Source organism: Xiphophorus couchianus, chromosome 2 (assembly GCF_001444195.1).
Source record: "Xiphophorus couchianus chromosome 2, X_couchianus-1.0, whole genome shotgun sequence".
Classification (NCBI taxonomy): domain Eukaryota; kingdom Metazoa; phylum Chordata; class Actinopteri; order Cyprinodontiformes; family Poeciliidae; genus Xiphophorus; species Xiphophorus couchianus.
In genome coordinates, this window is record NC_040229.1 from 16077381 (window position 1) to 16101113 (window position 23733).

Genomic DNA, 23733 nt, shown 5'->3' on the forward strand with positions numbered 1-23733 from the left:
GCACCTGAAAACCTACTTGTTTCATACCACAAATTGCCAAGTGTTTTGAGGGCAATACAAAAATCTTGGCCAGTTCATCCGTTAGTGATTTGCAATCAGTTTTGCACAGATGTTTTCCTCTAATAGGAACAATGTACACAAAGGAAAACAGGTGGTCTGCAATCAGCGCATAAAAAGTATATGCACATTTTAAAAGAAATGGAATATCAAAGGACAAACAAAGATAACGTTGAGATGCTTGCTGAGATAGGTTATGTCTTACTGATAGACTGAATACTAGATTATGATAGGTGGTCTGCAATCAGTGCATAATTAAAAAGTACATGCACATTTAAATAAATTGGTTTACCTTGAAAAAGTTCCATATTTTTCTCAATTCAGAAAGTGAAACTGAAATATTAGATTAATTAAAAAGAGAAACATATTTCAAGTCCTTACTTCTTATAATTTTGAAGTGAGAGCTGATGAAATTAACAATTCAGTTTCTCAGAAAATGTGAATATTATTATGAGCAATAAAATAAGATATTTTAAACAAAAATATCAGGCTTCTGAAAACTGTTTATTTATATGCACTCAATACTAATACTAATAATGATACTAATTAATTACCTATATATATATACATATATATATATATAGGTAATTAATGAGTATTAATTACTATTATTATTATTGGATGTATATATATATATATATATATATATATATATATATATATATATATTGTCAAGAAAATCCGAGCTCATCCCACTTCCCCATGCTGGAGATTTTAGTTTAACAGTAATAATAAATAAAGTTATCTTTAAAATGAATCACTCAAGTGACATCTAGGCCCAACAGTAGACTTAAGTGTCAATAAAATAAATCTAGTTGTGTGTGTTGTTTTTGTCTCATGCAAACTTTGCTTTAATTCTACTTTTTTCTATCTAATCATAAAAAATCATAGTCAGTCAGAGAGAGTCATTAAACAGGAAAAGCAGGTTTCCTGGAAAAAGAGGAAGTTTCCAGCCTGCAGATTTATAAAAATAGCTGAGACTATTTTAAAGCATGAAAGTTTTAAAAAATTAAATCTAAACATTATTAGTAATTGGATAAGATTCAAAGTAAAATACTTATATGAATATTGGTTTACTTGTAATAATACACTTATATTTGTGGGAACTACAAGAAAAACAAGTAACTGTAACTTTAGTAGTAAATAATTAGAATCATGTATTATTCTTGGTTTCTTTTCAGAAAAACATCTGTAATAACTCACATTAAGATTATAATAAGAATAATTAATAAGTTATGGTTATAAAATCATAAATGAATGATAGATCAGAGAAGCTGAAGAAAATAAATGTGATATAAGTTATGGTTATAAAATTATAAATGAATGCTAAATCAGAGAAGCTAAAGAAAATAAATGTGATATAAATGTGATTTTGACATTAAACTTGAAATGGTGTAAAAAGGTGTAACTGCAATTAAACATCACTGATATGTTGGAGGTAGAGAGTAGGTGAAAGGTTGTGCAGGCAAGGGACACAGGAGGTTGAGCAACCCTGAGACATTGGCACAGACATCAGGAAATGTCTGTAAGACAGTGATGGATATGAGATCATCTGTCTAAGCAGACAGCAGGCGCACCAGGGGGGTGGATAAACCCTATAAAAGGTGGGTGCAAAAGAGGAACCTTTTGTTGGATCCTCCGGGCAGCTTCGAGCCAAGATCGAGATGGACAAAGAACTCTGCAGCTGAAGAAGAGCCGGGGCCACGGAGCCGGAGACTGTCCTGCACATGGAGACCAACCCGTCTGGCCCACAATCTGTGGCTTCGAATCGCACTTCTCTCATCGGCTGGGTTCTGACCCCAAAGACAAAGATGAAGACAAAGACAAGGAAGAAGAACTGGTGCCTTTTTTCCTGCCAGCACCAAGTCCTGTGTGACCTCAGCATCCATGCGGAGAGGAGGCTCATCAGACCTGCGGAGATCCTGGCCTTCGCCGATCAACATCTTCCTCCTGCTGCCACACCTTCTTCATCATCAAGCCAGGTCTGGGGTTCGAAACGCCAAACTCCGTCCGTCTCTCTCAAAGGTTCCCTTTTTTAGTTCTCAGTATCAGCAGTAGGGAAAGATAGACTAGATGATTGATTTTACTTATTTGATTATTTCTGCTACTGAATTAAGCTGTACTGACCCTTGCAAAAATGCCTTACTAATAAAATATTTAGCATAAAGAAAATCTAAAAGATGTTGTGGACATTCAGTTAATGAGTCACCTTAAAGTTCTTTGATGGTTGTAAAATAGCTGTGATGTTTGATTCTGGAGAGGAAGAGGTGGAAAATGTTTTTAGGTTGCTGGTAGCCCATATTTAAAACCTCATCCTTGGGACTCGCCCGAGTCACTAAAACCTACCTGGTTCAATAACAAATGCAAGTTGCAAAATAGAGAACGAGCGACCGTTAACAGGTGTGCTCTGTGAAACTAGTTGGCTGTAGGCTGCTCAGTCTGGCTAATTCACAGGGGGAAGAAGGGTGGGACACCTGGATGTAGGCCGTCAGATAACCAGGCGAATCGTTTCTCGAAACCAGCTTAAACAGAGTTTACTTCGGTTCTGGACAGGGTAAATCCCAGCAGATTTAGGAAACTCAACGGACCCGTTAGACGGAGAGCTGGTAGCACATCTCCCCTCTCAGAAGAGGAAGTACGAGAGTGAGAGAGTAGAGACAGAAAGGAGGGGGGGGGGTGTTGCGCAACAACAATATATATATATATATATATATATATATATATATATATATATATATATATATACAAGATCGCTACAAAACATGGCTTTGAAATCTACTTTGGAAAACAGTGTATAATATCTTTTAGTTTTACCCTCCTGACTAAAACAGGACAAAATATACCCTTTAATAAACCACGAAAAACGGATTTCTATATGACGTTAATGTTTCTGATGTTGCTCTCGTGGCTCGACATTATCCCTCAAAGACTCAGGAACACCATGACATTTTAATATGTGTCCACAGCCACAAAAAAAAATAAGTAAAGAAATCTGAACCACATCACCTTCAGCTTTTCACTATTGATCAAACGTGACTCTGCGGGAATAAATCGCCTGTCCCTTTTAATTCTGATTTCCGTGCGTGATATATATTGTGATCACCTGTCAGATGCGGCGCCTGCGCACTAGAGCAGGAGGCGGAGTGGGGCTCTGTTTGCTCTCAATCTGCTGCTGCCCTGTGCCCTCCATCCCTCTTGCTTAGACGGGCTGACACTGAACGGGAGTTATCCGACGAGGACTGAGGAGGATGGCGAAGCAGATCTGCTACAGATGAAGGTACGCCTTCACTGGGCTACACTCAGAACGGCACCGCGTTTTAGTGTTTGACATTGTGACCGTGGAGGGTGAAGGATGCTTGGCTGCAGGATGGGAGGGAAGGAGAGGGTGATGGTGGACGGGGTAGGGAGGGGGCAATACGGCGCGGATACCAGATGGTATGTTGTGAAATTAAAACCATGACAAGGGATTCGCTTGGTTGTTTAAAATCTCCCCACATAGTAGGACCATTTAGATTATTTGTCGATTTGAACAGGTGTCTGGTCGTTGACATAAATAAACATTACGTGGAAACGTGTTTTTTCTCACTCTTGGACCTGTCGTGGATGTATTCTCGTTCAGAAGGATCGTGTGTCAGGCATGCTGTGTTCTTCACACAGATCATCTGCTGTGATAACGTCAAATCCGACTGTGCTTGTGGGCAGAGCAAAGCAGTGATAACGTTAGGCTAAAAGGAAATGTATTCACTCACTTAGAGATCGTTTCCCCCCGCGGATCTGCACCCCCTTTAAGCTTTGCATTTAAATGGAAGTGGGTGTTTAGAAAGAAGAATTTAGTAAGATGCATGATTTGGTGGGTCCCTACCCGGATGTGCCTGCAGTTTCTTCATAGGGCGAGAGAGAGAGAGAGAGAGAGAGAGAGAGAGAGAGAGAGAGAGAGCGCCTCTCAGATTTCCCCGTATTTACCTGTCCTGCAAAAGATTCCTCTCTTAGACAAACATCACTGGAATTATTTTATTGTGGAAGGGGATTAACAGCCCAATCTGAATCTGTGCTGGTTGCAGCAGCAGAGCCAGTTGTAGCGGGCTAAGGATCTCCTTCGTCGCTGCACGTTGGACTGCTTTATTACATTGCAGGAAAGAGATCACGAGTGATCATCGGAGCGGCTCGAACACTATCCGTGGTGCTGAAAGCAGCAGTAGATAGAGAGTGAATCGAGTCGAGAAGCTCAAAGTGGACATATATTGGGAATGGTTTTATTTGAACATATATTTTCTTCTTTTTTCTTTTAATTTTTATGAAGAATTCCTATTTGAAGCATTGAAAGTACATTTTGTTCATATAATTGTATTTATATGAAAAATGAGGAAAGATTTATTTAGATAAAATGTTCTTTTTAAAGGCGTCAAACACATTATGACACGTGACAACACCGACTTTCTCATCACTATGGTACCTGTTAGTACGTGGAATACGGTCAATCAGTAAAATCAATCTAGAAGCAGGAAAATTGGCTTATACTTAAAAAAAAAAAATCAGCCAACTTCACAAGAACCCAGTTGTGATGATAAGATGACTGGGGTAAAGCATTTTCAAAACTGCATCTCTATTGGGATTTTCCTTGTCTGCAGGGGTCGGTACTTATTAAAAATCAGCTCACTGACGCATATGGGAAGTGCAGGCTGGCCCATGTGGTCTGATCCAGTAGATACTGCTGGAGTGAAGTACGCTGATAGAAAAGTGTTAGAATTCAAGTACCTGTAGGGTATTTGGGGAAACCAGGCCTGGTAGATATAATGTTAAAATTGTCTTAAAGGGCAGTCATAATGTTCCGTCTGAATGATGTATTATGTAATGACTTGTTTATTGTGAAGGAAACACAAATCCACAATATTTAAGTAATTTGTTTATTATATGTTGCATTCACATATAGTTTGCCTATATGTCCCAACCTTCCAGATCACTCAGATCTTATGGTTCTGAAATTCTCTGCATCCCCAGAACCAGAATCAAACATGGAGAAGCAGCATTCTGCTTTTATGCACCACGAATCTGGAACAAATTTCCAGAAAACTGCAAAACAGCTGAAACACAAAGTTCTTTTAAATCAGGGCTAAAAACCCACCTGTTGAGCATTGTTATCAACCCATAATCACTGAAGCATTGATTAGCATATTTGATGTCTATTAACGATTTTGACAGTGGTACTTGACAAAATGCAATGTTTGTTATTGGCTTTTCAATTGGTGACTGTTTTATGTTTTTACTTTGGTATTTTTATGATGCAAAGCACTTTGAACTGTCTTGTTGCTGAAATGCACTGTAAAATTGATTGTCATATTGAATTTAAATGATTAACCTCTTTTTGTTTTGTTGATAGCAGCAAATTGGCTCAAAAAGCATTAGATATGTGTGCAGTTCAAAAGTCCTTAAGCTCTTTGTAATCTCTTCCCCTATCTTGCTTGTTGTTATTTCACACTTAATTTATTTTTCTCTGTTGTGCATTTAGGAAGTCTGGTGTAGAAGCTGAGCCAGAGGAGAGCCCTGGCAGCAGCAGCAGTAGCAGCAACAGCAGAAGGGCTGTAGATGCCCTTTCCTCAGGTGCAGCTCCAGCCCAGGCCTCTGCTGGAGAGCCGGGTCAAAGAGGGGACAGCTCCTGCTCTGACTCTGATAGCCTTATAGACTCTAGTTCCAGTGAGGAGGAGGACAAAGTAGAAGAAGCAGACCCAGCCATGTTCTCCTCCAAATTTCTCAGTGGGGCGAATCCCCTGAATGCTATGTCTTCTGCTGTGAATAAGTTTGGCTTGTTCGGAGATGATGGGGAAGGGGATAAAAAGTCACCTCCTCAACAGGGGAGGAAAGCATCAGGAGAACCACAACCCGGACCTGGCCCTGGAAAAAACACGCAACAAGAACAGGCACCCCAAAAATCCAACCAGGGTCCCCTTATGCAAAAATCCCAGCCTCTCCCTAAACAGGGATCACCACAGCTACGTGGCAATGGACAGACTGCTCCACCAACAAATAAACCTGCAGGACAACAAACTAAAGATCCACCCCAGCAGAGTTCACCAAAGCATGGAATTCAACATCAGGTTCCAGCAAAGGATGAAGCACAACCTGTATCTTCAAAACAAGTTCCACCCAAGTTGAAAGAACAACAGGACTCTGCTAAGAGTAGTGTACAAAATCAAGAACTTTTAAAGGCTGGGGTACAGGGTCCCACAAACACTGGGTCAGAGAAAGTAAGCCAACAACAGCAGTCGTCACCAAAAACTAGACAACAACTGCACTCACCTAAGGTAGGACAACAGCAGAAAGGGGGCAAAAATCAAATATCCGATAGACAACAAGACATTAAGTACCCAGGCACACCTGAAGTGACACCTGTTGGCTCTCCATCATTGGGAGCAACCAAAGCCAGACCTCAGTCAAAAGCAGTTTCTAAACCTCTTTGCCCAGTGTGTAACACAACAGAACTTAATATCCATACCAAGGAATCACCTAACTACAAAACCTGCACACAGTGTAAAACTGAGGTGTGCAGCTTATGTGGCTTCAGTCCTCCAGACACTGATGTAAGTAGTGGCTTCATTATACCCACATATGTACACACATATTTGTATTAATAGTAATTGATAAAAGATCTCATCTAATTGTAGAATTGTATTTTTATTTTCTTTACTTTCATGTACTAATTTAGCTGTATCTATCTTTTAACTATTATATAGGGGCATGAGTGGCTTTGCCTAAACTGCCAAATACAAAGAGCTCAAGGAACTTCAGAGCCACCAGGACCTCCTAAGAAAAGGCCTTCTGCTCCTCAAAACCAGAAACCACCACCTGGTGAACCTACAAAAAAGGACATTTCAGCACCAGGTTCATCACCGAAAGTACAGTCTAAACCAATAAAAGTGCCAGCTAGCGATGAACCTCCTAAAGGACCAGAAAATCCAAAACAAGGTGCCCGGTTAGGTCAAGCTCAGAGAATGACACCAGATTCTCAGCGAGCATCAGGATCTCCAAAAATGCATCCAAGTGGTCAACCTGGCCAAACGCAAAGCAGGGTTACTCCAGCTCCACAGCAGGCATCTGGAGGTTTATTTGGCTTTAGTAGTGGTGCTAAAGGTGAATCTGCAAAACCAGATGAGTCAGCAACGGGGAAGATGTTTGGTTTTGGTTCCTCACTTTTTAGTTCTGCATCTACCTTAATTGGCTCAGCTGTTCCGGATGAACCCAAAATCACACCAGTTTCTCCCAAAATGCAGCTCACAAAGGACAGTAAGGCAGCTTCTGGCCAAAAGTTAGAACTAGAAAAAAAGCAGCAACAACCTCAGGATAAAAAGACTCAGTCAGCAGTGCAGAAAGCAGGAAAATCCCCTGCAGAGGCTCCAAAGGCAGCAACAGTCTCCCTCAATCCTATCGACAAGGGCCAATCCATTTGTCCGATTTGTAAGATGGTTCTTAATGTTGGCTCAAAGGATCCTCCCAACTACAACAGCTGCACAGAATGCAAAAGCACTGTCTGCAATCAGTGTGGATTCAACCCCATGCCAAATGTAAAAGAGGTAAGACATGTAATATTCATTGAATGAATCCGGAAAGAAAAATAATTGACAGTATAACAAATAACATTTTCACATAGGCTCTTTTCTAAACAATTCCATCGCTTTGTGAACAAAGTTATTTCTTTCTGAGATAAAGCAGTTTTTCAATCAAGAAGTATTGCTTATTCTTATACAGTCCTGTGTCTTGTAAAAAAAAAAATATTTTGTCTGCGCTGCATTTGTTTTTGGAGAGAGACTAAAGTTAATATATAAATACACACAGAATTCAGAATATATTCTGACATAATTTAAAACAATAGGTGATTGTCCTAGGCAACAACCAGTGTTGACTGCAAATTAGCTTACCTTTCCATGTCAAAGCACACTCACTGCACAGATTTTGGGAATACAGAATGGATAAACAGAATGACAAACTTGGTGCTACCTGAAGCACATAGAACCCGACACTTAACGCTGTAACTCAATGCACAGTAACTATCTAGCTTACCAAGGATAATCCAGGGCTACATGATCTTGTTGTTTAAGAGCATGGATAAAGTAGTTCTAGAACAAAACTAAAATAAAAAATGATATGAAAAAGAAATCCAAGCCTTGAGCAATATACAGAATTATCAAGATTTCTAGTACCAGTTGTAAAGGTTTGTAGGGGGATTTATTGTTTTTATTCATTACTTTAAAATAAATAATTCTTTTCTAATGTAGCAAAACCTCACACAAAAATATTTTGTAAAATCCAAACATTGCAGTACATTTATTCATGGTTGGGATATATAGAAAGAGGGAAATTTGAATTTTGTTCTTTGCACTTCTCTATTCATCTTCAAAAGTCGTGGACCTTCTCTTAGGTTATTTTCTCTTCACCTTACCCAATAGGTTTTCAGAATAATTTAGTTTTAGAGGTTGTGATTGCCATTGAAGAAGGCCCGTCGAACCGCGACGGCCGCATCGAGGACTCAAGGCCTCCAAACATGGGTCGCTCTATCCCCTACGCCACCATGGCACGCCCATTTTAAACTAGTTTTAATCCACTTTTACAATAAAGTAAATTTTTTTCTGAAATTAAATACATTTCAAAAGGTGACTTCTACCACATAGTTTATTTCTTAATTATCTTTGTATGAGAAAGTAATCATAAACTCAGTTTTATCATTGTTTATGTCATTACAGTCCTTACATTCAATAATATTTGGGATTTCTGTGTGGGTGGAATTTTGTTTAAAATGTAACAGCCTAAACTTGCACATATTTTCACTTAGGAACTTATGCGAGATGCAGTTTATTCATATCTCACTTTCTTCCTTTGTTTTCTTAAAGGAGAAAGAGTGGCTTTGTCTGAATTGCCAGGTGAAACGAGCTGCTGCAGGAACTGAACCACAGAAAAAAACGCTCTTGGCTGATTCATTTAAAAAGACAACTGCAACATCGCCTGGACCTGAAAGGACTTCTGCTCCTGGTTCTCCTCAGAAAAAAGAATCAACAGTAGCTGTAAAACAAGTCAAGACTGAAGGACCAGTAAGCCAAAGGCAAGCTGGCCAAGCTCCTGGACAGAAGACACCTCAGCAGAGCCAAAGGATAGATCCTCAGAAACAAACCAACCAGACCACCAAGCCTCCACAAAAAACTGGAAATGCCACAACGCAAGAGTCTGGAGGCCTCTTTGGTTTTGGTGCGCCTAAAAGTCAAAGTGATGCAGCAAAACCTGCCGAATCAGTGACTGGGAAAATGTTTGGTTTTGGTACCTCCATCTTTAGCTCTGCTTCAACTCTAATTACTTCAGCTGTCCATGATGATCCCAAAACTACAGCGCCTGTTTCTCCGAAGTTGTCCCCTGCAAAGGATCCCAAATCTCTCACAGTCAAAAAGCAAGAACAGGAGAAAAAGCCACAGCAGGTACAGCAAACCCCGGGTCCAACACCAGTGCAGCCAGAAGCAGATAAACCTCCCTCAGAACTGCCAAAGAAAGAATCAGCCTCACCACTTATTTCCAGAATGTCTGATTCCACCTGTCCTCTCTGTAAAGTAAAACTGAATGTGGGCACCAAGGACCCTCCAAACTACAGCACCTGCACAGAGTGCAAAATTGTTGTCTGTAACCAATGTGGATTTAATCCCACACCAAATGTAAAGGAGGTAAGATCAGAAGTTTAAGTAGCAAGAAAATGTTTGCTAAACATTTTTTTTAGCTCTAGCTAAATATATATATTACATAAATATTTATCTTTAAATATTTATTTAAAAGATAAATGTTATCTTTTAATAAATATTTATTAAAAGAGGATTCTAAGCTACATAAACAAATAATTCTAAACCATAATCTTTTGCTCTGTTTTCTGCCTAAATCTATCTGAATGTCTAATTATGTTTGTTCTATTGTAGATCAAAGAGTGGTTATGTCTCAACTGCCAGGTGCAAAGAGCACTTGGGGCATCTGAGCCTCCAGGAACACCTGTGATGAAATTACGAGCCTCTCCAAACAAAACATCTGCATCTGCTGATGCTATAAGGAAAGAAACACCCTTACAAGAGAAAGAAATTTCAGTACCTGCTAATTCTAAGGAGACTATGCTATTAGGCTCCCCACAGCACAAATCACAAAAATCACTTGAGCAATCAGCAAAGGCCGAAGTCAAAAAAGGACCCGAATTAAGAAAACAGGTCATACCAGAAGCTAGTCAAAAAATTCTGGAACAAGACCAAAAGACAAGTTATAATAAGCCATCAGACCAGACAAGTCAGACTGAACAAAAAAAGAGTGGTATTACATCAACAAAAGAGGAAGATGGAAGGTCCTTAAAATCTGGTGGTTCCAAGCCTCAACCAGAAGCTACAAAACCTACTGAGTCACTTGGAGGAAAAATGTTTGGCTTTGGTTCTTCAATGTTGAGTTCTGCTTCCAATTTTATAACTTCTGCAGTACAAGATGAATCAAAAACACCACCAGTTTCTCCCAAACTTCCAGCAGCAAAGGGAACCAAATCAATTCCAGTTCAGAAATATGACTCAGAGAAGAAACCAGAGCAAGTTCAGCAAACTAGTCACTCTCCATTGCTGCAAGCCAAAGTAAATAAAGATGTAATATCTTCAGATAGTCAAAAGACTGACTACTCTACCTGTCCTCTATGTAAGACTGAACTCAATATTGCTTCCAAAGATCCTCCCAACTACAAAAAATGCACAGAATGCAAGACCACTGTGTGCAACCAGTGTGGATTTAACCCAATGCCAAATGTGTCAGAGGTAATAAAAGTAATATTTTGTAAATGTGTTTATATCTTAAAAACAAATGTCCTGGATTCACTCAACGTCTTGCATAAAAAATTTCACTCTAAGTCCTATTGGTTTATGTTTTTCTCCCTCCAGGTCAAAGAATGGCTATGCCTGAACTGCCAGATGGAAAGAGCTCTCAGTACCTCTGATGTCACTGGACCTTCCATAAAACCAGAGACTGAAACAAACAAAGGTTCAGCGTTAACTGTACGTCAGAAAATCCCACCTCCTAAACAAAAGGAATGTCTAAAGAAGGAATTGTCTGACAAAAAGATAGAAGCCCCACTACCTGATTCATCTAACACCGAGAGGAGCTCCACATCTGCTTCTCCTCAGAGAACACAGCGTGCAGTTGTACCACCTGCTGCTAAAGAACCAGAAGCGAAAATACAGCCCAGCCCAAGCACTGGTCAGTCTCTTTCAATTGTCGAAAGAGTAACAAGTACACAGAGACAGACTGGCCAGGAAAGTGAGTGTGACCCAAAATACATGAAGATGAAACCAGATCTTCAAGAGGAATCAGAAAAAACAACCGGCTCAAAAGATACTAAAAAAGTATCTGAGGCTTCAAAAACAACTGAATCCTTGGGTGGAAAGATGTTTGGATTTGGTTCATCTATTTTCAGTTCAGCATCAAATCTGATATCAGCTGCTGAATCACGAACTACACCACCTGGCTCTCGTAAGATGTCTGCACCACCCCAACTCTCTGGCAAGATGTCTGTTTCACCAAAGATTTCACCAAAAAGTACACCTACAGTTTCTCCCAAAATGTCACCAGTTAGAGAGCCAAAGGTTCTTTCTGCAAAACCAGGGGAATCTCAGCTGAAGAAAGAAGACAAAGTTCTATCACAGCCACATGTAGGAACAGACTCTCTAAGATGTTCAGATGGAGGTCCAACTATCTGTCCACTGTGTAAGGGTGAGATGAACATTGGCTCCAAGCAGACTCCAAATTACAATACCTGCACTGAATGCAAGACCACAGTTTGTAACCAATGTGGATTTAACCCCATGCCCATGGGTGAGGTAAGTACTGAAGCAAAGCTTCGGCTGTGAGAAATAAAGTTATTCAGTTCAATTCAGTTTTATTTATATAGCACCAATTCACAAAAAATGCCTCAAGGTACTTTAGACCTTTTCACGTGTACTCTTAATTTTCTTCATTGTGTAGACAAACTGGCTTTTATTAGAATTTTAATGTTTGTTCTTAAATCAACACCTATTTTTTGTGTTTGCTGTAATTTAGGTAAAAGAGTGGCTGTGTCTTACATGTCAGGTGAAGAGAGCAGTTGGACCACCTGAACCTCCAGGCCCTCCTGCTTTAAAGACCCAAACCTCACCCAGTAAATTTCCTCCACCCACTGATGTTCAGCTGAAAGATACCTCCAAACTCATTTCTTCTCCAAAAAAGGATGGTCTCGATGTTGTGGAGCAATCTAGAGAACCTTTAGGGAAAGTTTCACCACAGAAAAAACAGTCAATACCATTAAGCAAACCTCCATCTAGTGATGCTCCTCTAAAACAAGTTAGCCCTGCACTAGATCAGAAAGCACCTCAAGAAAAACTAAAAGCCGAAGAAAAGAAACCATCAGATCTGACAAACCAACATGAACGCAGACGGAGTAGCACTACTCCAGCAAAACAGCAAGAGTCTGGAGGCTTCTTTGGCCTTGTTGAATCTAAACCTCAGCCAGAAGGCGCAAAGACTGCCGAGTCAGTGGGTGGGAAGATGTTAGGGTTCAGTTCATCCATCTTTAGTTCTGCTTCTACCTTAATAACCTCAGCGGTGAAGGACCAGCTCAATACAACACCACCAGTTTCTCCCAAGATGTCTCCTTCAAAAGAGGCAAAATCACCTACAGCTCCAAAAGTAGAACAGGAGAAAAAGTCAGAACAGCAACAGCAGTCAGAGGATCAGCCAACTGCAGAACCAAAATCAAAAGAGATCAAGCCTTCTGCTTCCCAAAAGCTTGAGCAGCAGAAGAAAGCAGAGACATCCTTGCAGACAAAGACCCTTCCATCAGTACAGGCTAAAGTGGAGAAAACCCCATCAGAGGCTTTGAAATCTGAAGCAGGTACCCCTGCAAGTGTCAAACTAGAACAGTCCACCTGTCCACTGTGTAAGATCAAACTCAACATAGGCTCCAAGGATCCACCCAATTATAATACATGCACACAGTGCAAAAACACAGTGTGCAACCAGTGTGGATTTCACCCAATGCCAAGCAAAACTGTGGTAAGAGAATAGGAAAAAATAAAGTATATCACATTGTTATTCTGTATAGACTGTTAAAGACCAATCTATTTTAGAAGTGTAATTTTCTTGATTTGATGTTTCAAAAAAATGATAAATATATAAACAACTCACAACCTAAGAGTTGTTCATATTAACTTGATTTCCTTCTGATTTTAGGTTGAGTGGTTGTGTCTCACCTGTCAGATGGAACGAGCTCTGGAAGTGACAGAGCCTCCAGGAGTTACTTCTCTCAAGCCTCAGGCAAAATCCCAAGCAGGCATCACCAGCCCAGCTGAACCTGAAAAGAAAGTCTCCTCTGCACCACAGTCACCTCAGAGGAAATTATCTTCATCCGCACAGCCCCCTGAGACAGCTGACAAGCAAGTGGTTAATAAACAGGCTAGCCCAGTTCCTTCTAAGAAAACCCCACAAGAACAGCAGAAAACATCAGGCCCAAGCAAATCACCAGGCCAGACAAGGCAAGCTGAACAGAAGCAGAGCAATGTGACGGGGGTGCCACAGAAAGATTCAGGTAGCTTCTTTGAATTAGGCAAAGGTAAAACTGAGCCTAATGTGGACAAACCAGTGGAGTCCGTCTCTGGAAAAATGCTTGGCTTTGGTTCATCCATTTTCAGCTCTGCTTCTACATTAATAACCTCAGCTGTTCAAGATCAACCTAAGACCACTCCACCAGTATCTCCCAAGTTATCCCCTGCAAAAGAAGTCAAATCCCATGCTGCCCAAAAGAAGGAGCAGCCAGAATCTCAGCAGCCTAAGGCACTTGCTCTGGTCCAAGTCAAAGATGACAAGGGTCAGCCAGAAGCTTCTAAGATTATAGAAGCTTCCAAAGGTGCTATCAAACCAAACACCAGCTGTGTGCTCTGTAAGGCTGAACTTAACATGGGGTCCAAGGATCCACCTAACTACAATACCTGCACCGAATGCAAGAACAGAGTTTGTAATCAGTGTGGATTTGACCCCATGCCAAACCAGTTAGAGGTAAGAGATCTTGCTTTCCCATAGTTGCAACCCTTGATATTGACTCTTTGAAAAACGTTGAATAATAAATGTCTCTAAAACATAGAATTTTCCTAGGGAAATACTGGTAATACTGAATTGTATTGACATATTTGCACATTTATTTATTGATATTATGTTTTACTTAGTAGATATAAGCATTTTTTATTTAACATAATGTAACATTGTTTTTCTGACAGATGAGGGAATGGTTGTGTTTGACTTGCCAGATGCAAAGAGCTCTGGCAGCAGGTGACTCAGTACAGCCTCCTCTGAAGAAAGTTCAGGGATCTCCGAGCCAAGTTTCCTCACCTGGTACTGTCAAAAAAGAGGTGACAAATGAAAGGAAACACAGTATTTCTAAAGAAGAAGTTGAAGTTATTGACAAAGCACAAGGTGCACCTCAAAAGAAAGACATATTGCAAACTTCTGCCTCATTGAAGTCAAAAGATGAAACAGCTTCAGCCTCAGGTCTAGCAAAAGATCAGAAAACCAATTTATTTTCTACTGAGGGTACTCTAAAGTCTTTGGTTCCTCAAAGTGAAGAGGTAAGGCCTGTTGTTTCTGATGTCAAACAACCAATGCCTACACAAGGTCCTCCTATTGCCACAGACAGGAAGACAACTCCACTACCTCCAGACACATTCGAAAATGAGGAGAAATGTGAAACTATAAAGACATCAGCTGGACAACTTTTCAAATCCATAGAGGATGTAAAACAATACCAAGCCAAAGAACCTCAAAGAAAAGGTTCAGAAGTAGAGGTCAAAGAAGATGATGAGCAGAAAACGCATGTCAAAAAGATACCAGACAAACTTCAGGAGCCTAAAATTACTCCAACAGGGCAGAAAGAAGATGGTAAAGGCCAGATGGAATTGACAAAACAGGCTCAAGTTGCTTGTCCACTCTGCAAAGTGGAGCTTAACATTGACTCCAAGAACCCTCCCAACTTTAACACCTGCACTGACTGCAAAACCTCTGTTTGCAACAAATGTGGTTTTAGTCCAATGCCGAATATCTCTAAGGTAAATGAATACTAACTCATTCAAGTTTTTTTATTGAAGATGTGTTCAACTATTTATGTGAAACAGTTTTTATTTGTTCAAAGCAACATAACATATCAAATTTCCACTACAAATAACTCTTGGTTCTATTTTTGTGTTTGCAGGCAAAGGAATGGTTGTGTCTCAACTGTCAGATGCAGAGAGCTCTTGGAGCTTCTGAACCCCCAGGCCTCCCAATGATGAAAACACAACCTTCACCAAGCAAAGATTTTCCTGTCCATAAACAGAAGAAAGAAACCCCAACTGCTAATATTTCCAAGCAAGAGATTTCTGAGCCAGTCACTGACCCAGCTAACATTATTATGGCTAGAGAAACAGAACTCCTTCTTGTTAGTGAACCAACAAAGGAAGTCTCTTGTGCATCTGCTTCAGTCCCTGATGAAAGTGGCCCACCAACTGCCACAAATGTAGATGTTTCGCCAGCCTCACAAAAACCATGTTCTGATGTGCCGAAAGTACAACCAGACACACCACAGCAACAAATTCAGAAAGTTCCTTCTTCTACTAAGCCTGCTATTCCTACAGATGAGGCAAAACGAGGTCCACCTACAGACAAGCCTACCTCTACACCACAGCAGAAGGGAGCAAAACAACCCACAATACATCCTAAGAAACCTGAGAGCTCTCCTAAGTCTGCATCGCCATCAGTTCAGGCTACAAAACCAGAGTCGGGTAGCTTCTTTGGTTTTGGAGGCCCTAAAATACAGCCTACAGCAGAAAAACCTGCAGACTCAGTTACTGGAAAGATGTTTGGCTTTGGCTCGTCTTTCTTAAGTTCTGCATCCAATTTGATTACTTCAGCTGTTCAAGATGAAAATAGAACTACTCTGCCTACTCCTCGTAAGATGTCCGCCACAGATAGAGCCTCTCCAAAGCCTACACCACCAGCTTCTCCTAAAACATTACCAGCACTGGATGCTAAGTTAACTTCTGTGCAGAAGACTGAGGACAAGAATTCTGAGAAACCACAGCAGACTAAAATTCTTCCAACAGAACCAGCCAAAGTGACAAAATCACCTTCAGACAACTCTAAAGTACCACTAAATGGGCAAGATGCTTCCAAGACTGATCTGTCAGTGTGTCCACTTTGTAAGATCAAGCTAAATTTTGACTCCAAAGATCTTAAAAACTACAACACTTGCACAGAGTGCAAGACTACAGTGTGCAACCAGTGTGGATTTGATGCAATCTCAAATATATCAGAGGTAAGCATCATCTTCACAAAAGTCACATTTGCAATTATTTGCTTTAGAATAGAGACATATTACATTTGTATCCCAGCAGTGGAAATGATTAGCTTAATCAAGCATTTGACTGTTATCAGTTCTGTCATAATTTGGATTCGAAAATACTTACAGGTAAAACAATTCATAAAACAAAAAATTGTTCTCAAATATTTTGTTTCTATAGGAGATGCGAGGGCCTCACTTGAACTGTCTGAATTAACAATTTTAATAACAAACACATAATACCTATTTTTCATTCTCTGGATTATTTTCTTATAAAGACATTCTGCCATTAAATGATGGTCACCCTCTGTTGTATGTTGACTTTCCAACATTTCTTTGATGTCATTTGTTTCAGACAAAGGAATGGCTTTGTCTAAATTGCCAGATGCAGAGGGCATTGAAAGTGTCAGAGTCTACTGTAGCTCCCGTGGCAAAACAGACACCAAGCGAAATTTCACGGTCTTCTCCAGTTATACAGAAGGAAACTGTTACACCAATCAAGCATATCCAAAAAGATGCCATGGAAGCTGCAACCCCATTGCCAACTGCTCCACCTCAGGAAGATTCTGTCAAAAAGGTGCCAGTGGTTTCAGGTTCTGACCAGCAAAAACCAAATGAAAACCTACAACAAATGAAGATTACTCAAAGTACCAAACCAGAAGTAAAGCCAGATGTTGGAAAACAAGACATTGGAAAAGTGCAGCAACAGCCTGCAAAGCTACCCACACAGCCAACCAAAATGGCTTCACCAGTTCAGCCTACTAAACAAGAATCTGGGGGCTTCTTTGGATTTGGTGCACCTAAGGCACCAGTGGCAGCAGCAAAATCTACTGAATCAGTGACTGGGAAGATGTTTGGCTTTGGCTCATCTTTTCTTAGTTCTGCATCTACACTAATCCAATCAGCTGTTCAGGATGAACCTAAAACCACACCACCTACTCCAAGGAAGATGTCAACTACTGCTTCTACTTCACCTAAAGTCACACCTCCAGTTTCTCCTAAGATACCCCCTGCCAAAGATACAAAAATACCTGCTACACAAAAATCAGAGCCACTTCAGCAAGATAAGCCTACTCCACCACCTCAACACGACAAGCCTACTCCACCAATTTTGCATGACAAGCCGGTTCCACTATCTCAACAGAACAAGCCTACTCAACCACTTCAACAAGCCAAGCCTGCCTCACCACTTTCACAGATGAAACATACTCCACCACCTTTGCAAGATAAACCTGCTCCACCACCAAAACAGGACAAGCCTGCTCCACTACCACAACAAGTCAAGCCTACTTCATCATCTCAGCAAGACAAGCCCATGCCACCACTTTCACAGACCAAGCCTAATCCACCACCTTTGCAATGCAAGCCTGCTCCATCACCACAACAGGACAAGCCTACTCCACCATCTTTGCAAGACAAGCCTGCTCCACCACCTCAACAAGACAAGCTTATGCCATCACTTTCACAGACCAAACCTACTTCACCACCTTTGCAAGAAAAGCCTGCTCCACAACCACAACAGGACAAGCCTACTCCACCACCTTTGCAAGACAAGCCTGCTCCACCACCACAACGGGACAAGCCTGCTCCACAACCACAACGGGACAAGTCTACTCCACCACCTTTGCAAGACAAGCCTGCTCCACCACCACAACAGGACAAGCCTACTCCACCACTTTTGCAAGACAAGCCTGCTCCACCACCACAACAGGACAAGCCTACTCCACCACCTTTGCAAGACAAGCCTGCTCCACCACCACAACAGGACAAGCCTGCTCCACCACCTCAACAAGACAAGCCTATGGCATCATCTTTGCAAGACCAGCCTACGCCATCTCCTCCACAGACGAGACCTACTCCATCATTTCAAGAAAAAATAGAAGGTTCACCACTGTCCACAGAGGTGAACAAGGTTCTTCCTACACCAAGTGTGTCTACCTGTCCTCTGTGTAAGGCTGAACTGAATGTGGGATCAACAGATAGTCCAAATTACAACACCTGCACTGAATGCAAAAACACTGTCTGCAATTTCTGTGGATTTAATCCCATGCCTCATACTGCAAAAGTAAGTCAAAATTATGTTATTTTTGCATGCCAAATTTTTCTCTTGAAAAAAAGTTTTCATTTTTACTTTCTTTCATTCAAAAAACCTTAAATAATTTCTTTTTGAATGACAAGAGTTCCAGGTTATTTACATCTTGATCAAATCATTATTGGATTGGGTTGGATTGTTTTGGCCAGTTTATCACTGCAGTGTGTGGGGTTTTCCCTGACTGGGAGTGAGAATGCAGCTTATTGAATGTGACAGGTAGCCAATCAGAAAGCACAGATTCCCCTCCGTACACCACATGGCATGATTGAACCCGTTGTACCTACAATTTCTGTCGGCTAGTTTGTGGTCTCAGGTTTTGAAAATGGGCCGACGATCAGCCGACAATTCCAAAATCGGCCGAACTGGGCATTATGCTAAGGAAATGAGGAAGGGAAGGGTCAGTGGAGAGCACCGGAGTTGAGCCTTTTTTCATCCAGTGTCATCAATAGAAAGAGAAAAAGGCAGTAAGAAATGATAAAGCCGCTAAATTAAAATGAGCTCGATAATTTTAATTTACCGTGCAAATCATTGATTTATTGTTTATCGTGACAGGCCTAGTATCAGTATTGTTCATGTTTGATAAATGTGACATATGCGAGCTGCTGCACTTACAATTTTCATAAGTCTATGACTTTAATGGGAACTTAGTTGGATGCATGATATTCTCTCCTCGTCTTTGAATTAAGGATCTCATTTTAAAACAAAGAACACATGCAAGACAACATGCTGCATGTAGGCTGTTTTGGGGCTTTCTCTCTTGACTGGACAGGTCAGATTTGTTGCATAACTGGCTTGTCGACAGACTGGCAATACTAAAAAGTATTAAAGTGATGACTGATGGTTGCGCAACAGCATTAGTGAGATGGGATCTGTTGTAATAGGAAACCAGGGACGAGGGAAACTCCAAACTCTGTCAGAGATTTGAAATAGCAAATCCCTGTGATATGCCAATAAGTGGGTATAAAATGGATTAAGCTCATCACAACACAATACGTCATAGAATCTCATGTTTCTTGTCAGTCAGTCTGCCCCCTCTGATATCAATGACTCCTGGTAATTCAGCTGTTTCTTCTTAATTGTTTGTGGGTGGCAATGACCCAAGTGTGCTGGCTTTTACACAGGCAAGTAAAGGTTGATGGATTCATGAGTGTCAATGTCTGCTACTTATTCTTATGCAATATTTTTTTGAATGCCATCTTGAATAGTTAATCCCCTAAGATGTCACTAATTCATCTCCCACACCCTAAGAAACAAAATTCAAGAAGCTAGGTAATACAAGGTTTGTAAGGTACTCTCTGGTTTTTTTCTATGGAGCTTGCATGTTCTCCCTGTATACTTGTGGAATCTCTCCGGGTACTACGGCTTCTGCCCTCAGTCCAAAAACATAAATGTTAGGTTATTCATTTCCATTAAATTGTCCTTAGATACTGTATAAGTATGCATGTATGCAGACATGGTTGTTTGTTCAGGGTGTAACCTGCCTCTCACCCAATCACTGCTGGAGATAAGAATCAGCCCCTTTGTAAAAGAATTGGTAGGATGTTGCCTTAATTTATTTTATGGAGTTAGATAACATGCAAGCAGATGTTTACCTTAATCACAGATTGTTCTAAAGAAAACATATAGAACTTGCAGATGTGTGTCTCAACAGAGGAGACACTAAAAATAGGTCTTCTAGGGGCAGGAGAGAATTTCCTCAGTTTATTTTCAGTGCAGATGCATCCCTTTTAACGAAGTAGAATTAGCCTATCCCCATGACAGCTGGACAGAAAGAATAAGCATACTCTATTCTACTGGCCTTTTTTATTCTTGTCAGTTTTCTGTCATAACATTTTTTGTGGGCTACTTCAATTTGAAAAGGACTTATAATGTTTGAAAGAGGAGGAGTCTGCTTCTGGCATTTTGAGTGCAAAGAGAAAGTCTGTCCATTTCTCTATGTTGCCTGTTTTGCTTTAGCTGATGTCATTAAAAGCCTTAGAGTGACTGTTGTCTGATAAGTAGGACACACGTGTATCATGGTTTGCCAACAAAAGCTTTTTACATGACAGATGAGACAGTTTGAATGACAGTTCGCTTGTTTATGCATGTTGAGTTTAGATGATTTTTTTTGGTTGATAGATTATTTTTTCTGCAACACTGCTGGGCTGGAATAAGGCAGAAAATATTATTGCCTGGTGGTTTAGTGATGGGTTATAAGTTGAGAGGACTGACATACCAAAATTTATATTAATGTGTAACAAGTAAGAAAAGGAGCACAAATATTTTTTGGCATTGCTGTCTACAGTTAAGGATTTGGCCTAGCGTATTTTAATTATAGAATGGCTTGAAATGAAATGTCATCTTAGCTGCCAGTTTTATTTGTGCAAAGATCATGTGGGAAAAGCTTTGGGTTTATCTCAAGCTACTGTGTTCAAATATAACAGCAGTTGCAAAGGATCTCTAAGGACATTTTTAATCTCCTCAGCAACTGGAAAAAACATGGCATAACCTGCCTACATGTAGTTCACCAATGAAAAACCATAACAAAGATACAAGTAAAAACAAGAGCATGTCTTCCATTAAATATAGCAGATGAGCATTAAGAAGAGAGATAGGAAAGAAAACAAAGTCTTAAAACAGACCTTGAAATGTAATGATTCATATGATGATTGTGATGGGATGATAATTCAAGATCTACGCATGTTGGTAATTTGTAGTTCTTATTAATGACTAACTATGGAAAAAAATAAACATGAGACAAAAAGTTATTTGGTTTTAACCTTAAAGTGGAAAATATTACATATAAATATTTTTATGGTTAAGAACTAACATGAAAATATAAATGTGTTAAAATAAAAGTAAAATACTTTTTAAAGATACTTCTGTACTTCTTGAAGGTCTATATGTTTTATCACCAGAAAACATAAACATAAACTATAAATGAAAAAGGAACAAAAAAATTAACACATCTAATTCTGGAAATATTAGAGAAAAGGCCATTTTTTATTTCATTTGAGCCCAATGTCAAATACATTCATTTCTCCCAGTGACTAGCAGGCTGAAGCACATGCTTTGCTAGGTCAAGCAGAGACAGCTGGCTATTTGAAGTTACAGTAAACCAAAACATGCATGGATCATTTAAAACACAACATAAATATATTATTTCATAAAAAAAACATACTATATGTGTGCAACTCGCATTTGTATGCTGGGTCAAGCATTACTGATTTTCCCACGTTTGTATGGTTGGATTGACACAAGCATCAGTCCACTGCTTGTGAAGCTCTTCTAAAATCTTGAATGAATCCTCTTTGGGCTGCAATTATCCCTGTTGCTGGTACACCTTTTGTACCATACATTTTCCTTCCACTCAACTTTTTATGGATATGCTTAGACACTGAGCCCTGTGAACAACCAGCTTCTTCAGCATGGTCATTGTGGCTTTCCCTCCTTATTGACGGTGTCTATGACATTTGTCAGGTCAGCGGTCTTTCCCATGATTGTGCAACTTATGGCCACAATTCAGAGATAGTTTAGAGGAGCAGGAAAACTTTGCAGGCGTTCTGAGTAAATTAGCTGATTAGGGTATGACTAATTTTTTTATATTTAACTTTCCCCAATATTCTAATTTTAATCCAAACTTTTGTTTTTATATTGATTTATGGTTAAACTAACCCCACTAATAAGTTTTCCTAATGCTAAGTTTTGTTTTTCAGTAACAGAGTTGATGCAGTACAGGTGCATGTCGGGTAATGTGTAAAAAACTATCAAGCATAATTTACTTGCAGTGCCATTACAGTTTTGGCATAGTCTCCATAAATAGTACACCAATGCTATTCTAAAACTGTAATGTCTTTGTGATGCAAAAATATATAAACATTTAAATCTTAACACAACATATTAAATGTTTTTTTTATTTCAAAGATAGTTTTTGTTATTATATTGTTCATCCCTCAAGCTGCAGTCAGCAGCTAAGCAAAATCAGTGTTGCTATTTTGAAAGATGTTGTGGCTTTAAGAGAAGTTTCCTGATGCACCAGCTGTCAGAGTGGAAAAATGCAGTGGATGCATTTCCTTGTTTGCAAAATGAAGCACTCTGCTTATTACAGATTAGCAGGTCAACATTCTTTGTTACCCCAGGGCTTAATATATAAAGAGTGAAGCCCTGTGGAGCTGCTGAAAGCCCAGCATATTTGCAGCCTTATCTCTACCCAAAGGTATGTGCCAGAAAATCAATAGGAACTTCTCTGGCTCTATTAGAAACAACATGACAGCAACGGAGACTAAGAAATTATGCCATTAGATGAAAATGACAATAACCACTTCTTTTGTAATTCTAGTTAAATCTTGCTTTGCTTGGAAAATACAAAGTTTAAAGGTAGCTTAGACTGACATGTCATCGTTTTACTTAGCATTCTGATTAACTATTTATTAGACTCGATCCAAATGATATGATAATATAATGATATTGGTAACAATTTTTATACAAACTGAAGCTGATGCCTACAAATTGTGTTTCAGAAGATTTCCTAACCTCGATCTTTGTGATGGTCAGACAATTCACCTAAAAGGCATATCACACAGCAACTTGTGAGAGCAGCAGTTCCCATGGCTCTCTGCAAGGAGCTCCTGCTCTCTCCCTCCTCATAAAACAAATTTAATCAGACAAAAGGGCAATGGTAAGTTTCCAATAACCATATTTGTGAGTCATGTGCCACTTAAAACAAGTGGCTAATTGGCAGGCACTGTGGCAGGAAAGATTAAGTTAACAACAACAATAATAATAATAATAATAATAATAATAATAATAATAAATAATAAAAGAAGAGTATATTTTGCAATTGGCCAAAAAACAATTACAATTTAAGAACTACGATGTCATGCTGTCAACACTTTTAGCTGTTGGTACTATTGTTGAGTGAAAGAGAGGTTGAGTGAAGTTTTCAGTATTAGTATTTTCTATGAAACAAAGTTAAAAAAAAAAACACACAGAATGCAATTTTACATTCTAGGACATGGCAATGGAAGAAAGAAGTCAGAGTGGAGTATAGCAATGTTGACCTATTGAGCTTTTACATATTCAAGGTTTGATTCCTGATGTTAGAATCTTTGTGGCATATCTCCAACTTCCCTTTCTGTCGGATTAGTCTAAATAAAGGCACTCAGAGCCAAAGGATCTTTAAGTAAACTAAAGCTAAATTAACTTTCATGCCATAAAACTAATA

At 39.7% G+C, this 23733-nt stretch overlaps 1 protein-coding gene across 6 annotated transcripts in view; it reads left to right on the forward strand.

Moving 5' to 3' along the window:
• Positions 1-3197: 3197 nt before the first annotated feature.
• The window catches only part of pclob (piccolo presynaptic cytomatrix protein b), a 64367-nt gene continuing 43831 nt past the window's right edge, over positions 3198-23733 (forward strand). For 5 of the 6 annotated variants that reach the window (XM_028037003.1, XM_028037036.1, XM_028037011.1 and 2 more), the window contains exons 1-11: positions 3201-3334; positions 5564-6632; positions 6786-7622; positions 8937-9752; positions 9999-10859; positions 10983-11918; positions 12139-13128; positions 13306-14127; positions 14346-15170; positions 15314-16414; positions 16794-18503. In XM_028037003.1, coding sequence (XP_027892804.1) covers positions 5787-6632; positions 6786-7622; positions 8937-9752; positions 9999-10859; positions 10983-11918; positions 12139-13128; positions 13306-14127; positions 14346-15170; positions 15314-16414; positions 16794-18503 — 9744 coding nt within the window. In that variant the 5' untranslated portion in view covers positions 3201-3334; positions 5564-5786. Of the gene's footprint in view, positions 3335-5563; positions 6633-6785; positions 7623-8936; positions 9753-9998; positions 10860-10982; positions 11919-12138; positions 13129-13305; positions 14128-14345; positions 15171-15313; positions 16415-16793; positions 18504-23733 lie in introns of all 6 variants that reach the window. The other variant, XM_028037042.1, reaches the window with a different exon arrangement.